This window comes from Mobula hypostoma, chromosome 6 (assembly GCF_963921235.1).
Source record: "Mobula hypostoma chromosome 6, sMobHyp1.1, whole genome shotgun sequence".
In the NCBI taxonomy this organism is placed as follows: domain Eukaryota; kingdom Metazoa; phylum Chordata; class Chondrichthyes; order Myliobatiformes; family Myliobatidae; genus Mobula; species Mobula hypostoma.
Genome location: NC_086102.1, coordinates 13470834 through 13479218, shown reverse-complemented (window position 1 = coordinate 13479218; position 8385 = coordinate 13470834). Strand labels below are relative to the sequence as shown.

At 40.9% G+C, this 8385-nt stretch overlaps 1 protein-coding gene across 2 annotated transcripts in view; it reads left to right on the top strand.

Annotated features, from left to right (window-relative positions):
* Positions 1 to 4073: 4073 nt before the first annotated feature.
* Positions 4074 to 8385, top strand: part of LOC134347828 (neural cell adhesion molecule 2-like) — a 632407-nt gene continuing 628095 nt past the window's right edge. For both annotated transcript variants that reach the window (XM_063050290.1, XM_063050291.1), the window contains exon 1: positions 4074 to 4170. In XM_063050290.1, the coding sequence (XP_062906360.1) occupies positions 4089 to 4170 (82 nt within the window). In that variant the 5' untranslated portion in view covers positions 4074 to 4088. The remainder of the gene's footprint in view (positions 4171 to 8385) is intronic.

Below are 8385 nucleotides of genomic sequence, written 5' to 3'. Positions count from 1 at the left end.
TTTTGATGATTCCCATTGGAGCTGCACGCAAAGTGTTGCCATTTACCGTTATACATAAGAGAATTCTAATAAGCCTTCCCTGCATTCCATCTCAGACTTTCCATCATTCCTAAAATGTGGTAATAACAATCGGATGCCGTACCTTTGGGGCTCTCCGGTTTCTTCCCCCATCTGAAAGGCATGAAGGGTAGAAAGTTTCTTTAACTGCTGTCAACGGATGAGAATGTGGGGAGAAGTAGAAAAAGGATCCAATGTACAATTAATTTAAATAGGTACTTGATAGAATTTATTTATTGTTATTTATTTATTTGGAGATACAGCACAGAACAGGCTCTTCCAGCCCAGTGCTAGCAACCCACATATTTAACACAAGCTTAATTCTAGGACAATTTACAATGACCAATTAACCTCCTAACTGGTATAGTACTGTGCAAAAGCCTTAGGGACTGTAGATATATATATGTATAAATAAATAGAGTGCATCAGACTTTTGCAGAGTGCTCTAGTAATTTTAAGTATTGCACTGTACTGCTACAGCAAAAAAAATTTATGACATATGTGAGTGGTGATAAACCTGATTCTGAAAATGGGTTTCTATTGTGGACTGAGAGTAGGAGGGGGCAGGGAGAGGATAATCATGAATGGGGAAAAAGGGAAGGGAGAAGTGAGGGAGTGGGATGCACTAGAGAGATATTCTGTAATAATAATGAACCAATTTGTTTGGAATCAAATGATCTTGAATCTCAGGGCTGGGTGTGTCTGCACCTGTGCTACCATTTGCCCCTGGCACTACTCCTCTGCCACTTGCCTCACACCCCTCCTTGTCCCACTCCCCTCCCTCACCATTCCCAACACCCTTTGCATCTGCCAGGTTTACAAACTGGATCTCCACTCCATGTTGACAAATACAGTTCTGTGCAAAAGTCTTAGTCACCCCAGCTATATATCTGTGCCTAAGGCCTTTACACAGTACTGTACGTCTTTGGACTTTGGAAGGAAATCAGAATATTTGGTGGGACAACTCGAGAAACTCCTTACAGATAGCAGTGGAACTGAACTCCAAACTCCAACGCCATAGTGTCGCGTGGCAACTTTGCTGTTTCTTTAGCATTTTTATCTGTTTCTTATGAGGCCAAGTTGCCGGCTCAATGCTGAACCCAGCACAGATGGAAAGCGTGCAAGCAGCTGGCCAGATTCGAACCCAAGACTGCTTGCTTTGAAGTCTGATGCAGATGCCATTACACCTCCGGCCGTAGCACCTAACATAAAACCTATGATATTATGCTTCAGAATTATTCCAAGAACAGCTGGGAAGTTCTCTCATGTGCTCTGCCCAATATCTATTTCTCAGCCAAGATTGAGAGTGTGATCTCATTAGTATATAAGGGGCTTTGTCTGTGGGTGAAATCTTAATGGTGCTTTGAATTTTGCAGGAAATGAGGCAGTTTCATGGGAAATTAAAGACATTTGCTTGTGTGCGTGCCGGCAAGTTTAGGATAGGCAGAAGCCCTGAACTTGCCTGGCACCTGTCAGTGATTGTTCAGTAAATACCCACGGCTCCAACTGGATTTTATTCTGTGCGTTTCTTTGCCACTGTGGAAGCTAATTCAGATGATGTCAGGTGATACTTTATTGTCAGAAGACTGAATAATTGAACAATTTACCTCAGCATTTTTATTCCTATTATAATTCATGGTTAAGATGTTACATGTTCTACCCTAAGCTTGCAAATAAAAAAAAACATATTCAGCCTCACAGCCTCACAATGAAATCACTTACTTTTATATGTTTGTGCAGTATGAAAGGAGAGGCAAGCACAAGTGCCTGCCTTGCTTTGGACACAAAACCATTTATCTTGCCTTTTACACCTGAGATAAATCATTTTGTTAGCCAGCCGTTTTTCAGTTTAAGGCATTGGAGTATTCTTTAATATAAAGTCCTCAAACTCATGTCCCCTGAGCTGTGAAACAATAGAAGAATGATGGATGGCATTCATTTTCGAGCAACGCTGCAGAAAGGGCTCATACTGGTAACCTGGATAACCCATTCTATTACTCGGCTTCAATATGATCTCTCCATCGCTGAGTGACATTGTAGCACCACACTTAAATCAGGTGAGAGACAAGGAGAGTCATTTTAAATGCAGCAAGTGGTTAGGATGTGAAGTGTTCCTCTTGAACGAGTCGATCCTTTTAGTTTACCTTCTGCTTGTTTGTACTTGCCGGCATGCCCCGTCTTCCTTGATCATCCAAAGCGTGTGCTTGAGAAAGTGAGCCACCTACTTGTCCAATGCAGTGCGTGCTTTCCCAGATGGTTCCAGGAGTATGATCCAGCCTCAGTGAAGAAGGAAGTCTTGAAATGGAGGAGGTCTTGTAAGCAGTAGTCTCCGTGTGCACCCTGCAAGGAATCTTCGAAAAATATGTGAGATAATCAGTCCTCTGTTTCTGTGGATATTCTCTGAAGCAGCTTTGAATCAGTTCCTTTCTCCTTTGCACTCCTGATGCCAAGACCTCAGCAGTGGAGATGGTGGAAGATGATGCCACATCACAATGGCAGTGAAGGTGGAGGAAGGCTTGTAGCAGTGAAGGGTCCCCAGTCATCTTGCATTCCACACCGCTGGACCCTGACCGTGTACTGATCTGTCAAGGACCTTGTAATGACTACCAGTATATCAGCCTCCCCTCATTAAAGAAAGCCAGCCTGCGCATTCTCCATTAAGGGAATCCTAGATTCACCAATAGACAACCCCTTAGGAGAACTTTGTGCTTGACTCAAATGATCGCACTATTACTATGTATGAACTAGATTGGAATCTCTCCCTGCCATTTCTGCCTTTACAATGGAACAGTGACTGAATCATAGCTAAATTGGGAAATTTTAATACGAGAAGTATCAAATTCCTTTATTCTGTGGTGAAGTTCCTTTCACTGAGGTTGATTTACACTGAGAAAAGATTTGTTACTCTCTGACCCTGGTATGAGTTAAGGTCTGCATATAACCATAACCATTCCAAGTGCTAAGAATGTCCATGGCACTCCAACGAGGCATGGCTTCCATTGTCTAACCAGCTCAACTACCCAACTGATCTCAGTGGTCTGCATCTATGACCCACTGACCAGGCCACATGTTGATGAGGACTTACTTCTCAGGTAAAATTCTGCCCGTCAAAGACAATTGAAATGTTATGTTTTCTATTGATCGATGACTATGTTTCGCATGATATCCTTTCCTGCCCTGAGCAAAACAGGCTTCAGTTTTATCCCCTTTCCAACCTTGAATCTGCAATATCAGATTGATAGAATTCTGCAAGTTACAAAGCCATAATTTTTGAATTACATTCCAGGTGGTCAAACATAATTTCAGTAATGGGATGGCACTTTGTTTTTTTTCAATAAGCTTCAAATGGAATAAAAATGGATCCAATGAAAAAAAATGTGTTCACAAATGTGTATATTCAGGGCAGAGAGAAATAAAGGAAACTGAAGTGTCCCAGCCTTCACTCACATGTAGATTCAAAATGACAGATTTGATTGATCTGTGGTTCTTATCCTGAGGGCTTTATTGACAGAGTATGTTTTAATTATTTGGCGTCCATTTCAATGCAATATTGTGAATGTGATAGCTCACCAAACTTCTGTTTCCCTCTCACTTTCTTTGTCTCCCTCTGTCTATCTATCCCAATCTTTATCTCTGTCATCCCTATCTCCATCTCTTTCTCTATCTATATCTACACTTTCCTTCCATCTCTATCTCTTTCCCTTTCTCTCTATCTTTACCTCTCTCTCTCTCTCTCTGTCTCTCTATATTGCCCTTTCTATCCCTTTCTTTCTCTACCTCTCTCTCTCTCCAGCTCTGTCTCTCTACATAGCCATCTCTACTTGTCTCTCTTTCACTTCTGGCTTGCTACCTCTTTCTAACTCTCTCTGTCAGACACACGCACACTCACACACACACACACACACACTCACTCTATCTCTATGACACTTTTGCAAAGACATGGATTTTTAACTTTATTTTTCTTTCTCTTTCCTTTCTGGATCACTTCCCTTTCCCACCCTTCCCTGAAAATGGAATCCTTTCAACTGGAAATGGACAATGTGTCTGCGCTTTGTTCTCTGGGACCCTTTCTCCTGTGCATCAACAATTGCTGTGACGTGCTCACTCTAACAGGTAAGAAACATCCACTTTAACTTCAACTTGAGGACTTAATGCATCAGTATAGTTACTATTTCTTCTTCGCTCTGGGGGATGGACTTTGCCAAATGCCTTGCAGACGTTCTTTTAAAATAGTCTTTGTGTGACACAATAAATTGCTGCCTCTTTCTGACAGAATATCAGTTTCAATGCAACTTTAGAAATATACTGAAAAAGCATTTGTTGCTTCGTATCTGTGATGGCATCTTAAAAAGGCTGGCTAGTTAGTCACTATGCTTGATTCTTGGTCAAGATTTCTATATCACAATTCATGTTTGAAAGCCGATTCTAATGAATGGTAGAAGGAGAAGTTAATTGATAACATTCCAAAGAGACTTTTCATTCTTCATGTATGTTTTCTGGGCCAAGCTGTCCTTTGCTTTGCAAGAAGATGACTGGATTGTAAAATGATCACTGTGTTTGTAACAACAATTTCTGTGCATTGGGTACTTCTCTTCCTTTATGCATTGTGTCATATGATGTGGGCAGTCATGGTCTCCCTGACCATGAGTGCGCTTGGCAATTATTTTTTACAGAAGCGATTTTCCATTACATTCCATCTGAACAATGTCTTTACAAGACAGGTGACCCCAGCCATGATCAACTCTCTTGAGAGATTGTCTGCTGGACATCAGTGGTCGCATATCCAGGACTTGTGATATGCACTAGCTACTCATACAACTATCCACCACCTGGTCCCATGGCTTCATGTGACCCTGACTGGGGGCTAAGCAGGTGCTACACCTTGCCCAAGGATGATCTGCAGGCTAGTGGAGGAAGGGAGTGCCTTATACCTCCTTTGGAAGAGACGTACCTACACCCTGCCACCCAAACTAGAGTAGTGAATGATAATGATGCCCACACATCTGACCCACCCACTCCATATTTGGAATCACCAACAAACCTGCTATAGTTGCTAACTGGCCTGACCCAATGGACTGGATACACTTCTCTCCAGCTGACACATTGAGTGAAGTCCTATTTATTTGAATGGGGAGACGCTGAACTTCCATTAAAAAGAAAGTGAACTTTTCACTTTTTGTTCTATATTAAAAACCAATTTAATTAATTTTTTTTCCAAATTAAAAAAGACACTAATTTATAATTTGATCTTTGGAAACACTTCACGAGGGTTATAAAGATCTGTTGGAGTGAAGCTATCTTAAGGTAGTTTGGTAGGTTAGCCACAGGACCTCAAGTTCTGTACTGGAAGCCTCATGTCAGCTCTCTTGGGGATAGTTCTGCCGCATGACAGTGGATGCCTCCTTGACATTGAGAAGAGCTTGGCAAAATATTGGTTAGGCTGCTGTTGGAGTATCATACACAATTCTGATTGCCACACAAGTGGATGAGTTTGGTAAAAATAGAGAATGTGCACAAATGATTCATCAGGATGTTGTTTGGAATGGACGATTCAAGTCCAAGTTGAGTTTACTGTGATACGCACAAGCGCATGCATGCACAGGTGCAGTGAAAACTTGGCTTGCAGTCGTATCACAGGCACGTTGCATCAGGTAAGTAGGGTTCACAAGAAAACAATATATACAGTACTGTGCAAAAGTCACGTATGTCATGAAATTCCATGTATGTCATGAAATTTGTTTTTTTTTCTGGCAACAGTACAGTGGAATACATAAAATTACTACAGCACTGATGAAATGTCTGAAGGACCCTAGCTATATACAGATGCCTAAGACTTCTGCACAGCACGCTAAATATAAATTATCCAGAATTTTTTCAAGACAGCTTAGAAACAGAAAAATTAGAACAGAAAAAAAATAGAGTGCAAAGTGATCGAAGTTTCTAGACAGTATTGCTTAGGACTGTGTCGGTTGATTCAGGAACTGAATGCTAGAAGGAAAGTAGCCATGCTGCTGATGGGCTTCAGGCTTCTGTACCTGCTGCCCGATGGTAATTGTGAGAGGATGATATAGTCCGGATGTTGGGAAATCTTTGATGTAGAGTCTCCTACAGATACTGCTGATGTTTGGGAAGGAGAGAGGTTGTTGCTTCAAGGAGAAATTGGATAGACGGGGGTTTATTCACACTGGAATGCAGGAGTCCTTTGTGAATATTAATAAATTTATGAAGTGCATTAATGTGACAGATGGCCAGGATCTTTTTCGTAGGGTGAGAGAATCTAGAGCGAGATGGCGCAATTTTAAGATGAGAAAAGTTAAATTTAAGAGTACAAGAGATCATTTTCCCAACAAAGCTGGTGGTTCTCTTCAATGAATAGGAGGTGGTAGAAACAGATGCAATTACAACGTTTAAATGGCACTTGAGCCGCTTTTTGGAGAAGATTGGTACAGAGGGATAGGGACAGAGCAGACAGATGGAATTAGCATAGATAACCATTACAGTTGGTTTGAACGGGGTGCAAAAAAAGAAAGAGTGTTCATGGGTTCATGGACCATTCAGATATCTGATGGTGGAGGGGAAGAAGCTGTTCCTGAATAGTTGAGTGTGGGTCTCCAGACTCCTGTCCCTCCTCCCTGATGATAGTAATGAGAAGAAGACATGTCCTGGATGGTGAGGGTTTTTAGAGATGGAGAATATTCCCCATGGAAGTGTGGATCTCAGATCTGATTTCACGTCTGAAGTGATGTAGGAGAGAATTCCTCTTATCATTGTTCCAAATCCCACCTTGGACTTTTGTCCCTTCCTACCACGTTGACATCTTTCAGTTTTTTAACTTACAAATTCCAATTTCTAGATCATCTCCAAATTCCAATATGCCTTCAGGCGCATAGCTCTATTACACTCGAACCTGTCCCAACTTGAAGAGGATGTGGGTTCCATTAAGCTCATTCCTTTGATGGAACTTTTTGGCCTTCTGCATTGAAGTGGCTGAGTTAAGTGTTTGAGATTCTCTTTTAACCAAAAAGCTGCAATGATTTTTGATCATTGTTTGCAAAACTCTTTGGAATTTTCTCAGAAATCTAATTACAGTTTGAAAGCAATTATTTAATTTTCGATAAGTGCTTTGAAAGATATCATCTCTTTCTTTTTCCTCTGATCAGGATATGATTGGTGCATCTATGTGCTTATTTTCCAAACCCTGTCCTTAATCTTAATGAACTAAGAAGTCACAGAAGATAAAAGCAAAGATTTGTTTAGATATTTTCCTTTTCTTTCTCAGTATCAGTGGAAAGGAAGCTTCCTTTGCTCACAATGACATGTGGTGCACCCTTCTGTATCAGCCAGCAAATTAACTCCCTCACAATTGTGTGCAATTAAAATTAAAAGTTTGCATGGTAGATATAATCTAGTGTAATATTATTATTGCAACATATCCAGCAAAATATAATAGCACCTAATTAATAGGGTTATATTAGCATCTTTTATTATTATAGCTCAATATCTTTTTACCGCAGTGTTGGCCCATCAGTGCCAATGCTCTGATTCATCTAAATGTTCCTCCCAAGCATCTGCTCATCATTATATTTTTTATAATACCTTGATGATCTCCCAAAGCTCCAATGAAGTTCTTTGGAAACAAGGTGTAATCCTGGAAACTATAGACCGGAGAGTTTCACATCAGAGATAGGGAAGTTACGGGAGAGAATTCTTAGGGATAGGATTTATGAGCATTTGGATAACCAAGGCCTAATTAGGCAGAGTCAGCATGACTTTGTGTGGGGCAAGTTGTATCTTACTAACTTGATTGAGTTATTTAACGAAGTTACAAGGGTAATTGATGAAAGTAGAGCAGAGGATGCTGTCTACATGGTCTTTTGTAAGGCATTTAACAGGGTCCCTCATGGGAGGCTCATCCAGAAGAATAAGATGCATGGGATCCATGGCGAATTGGCCATTTGGATTCAGAACTGGCTTGTCTTTTGAAGACAGAAGATAGTGGTTGAAGACTCTTATTCCAGATGGAGGTCCATGATTTATGGTGTTCGGCAGGGATCTGTACTGGGACCTCTGCTGTTTGTGATGTATATAAATGACCTGGATGAAAATGTCGATAGGTGGATTAGTAAGTTTGCATATAATACAAAGGCTGGTGGTGTTCTGGATAGCATAGAAGACTGGTGAAACTTGGATTAATGTGAAGTGCTTTACCTAGGTAGGTCAAATGTAAAGAGACAGTACACCGTTAAGGGCAAGACCCTTAACATTGTTGATGAGCTGTGGGAACTTGGTGTCCAAGTTCTAGCTCCCTGAAAGTGGCTGCACCGTTTA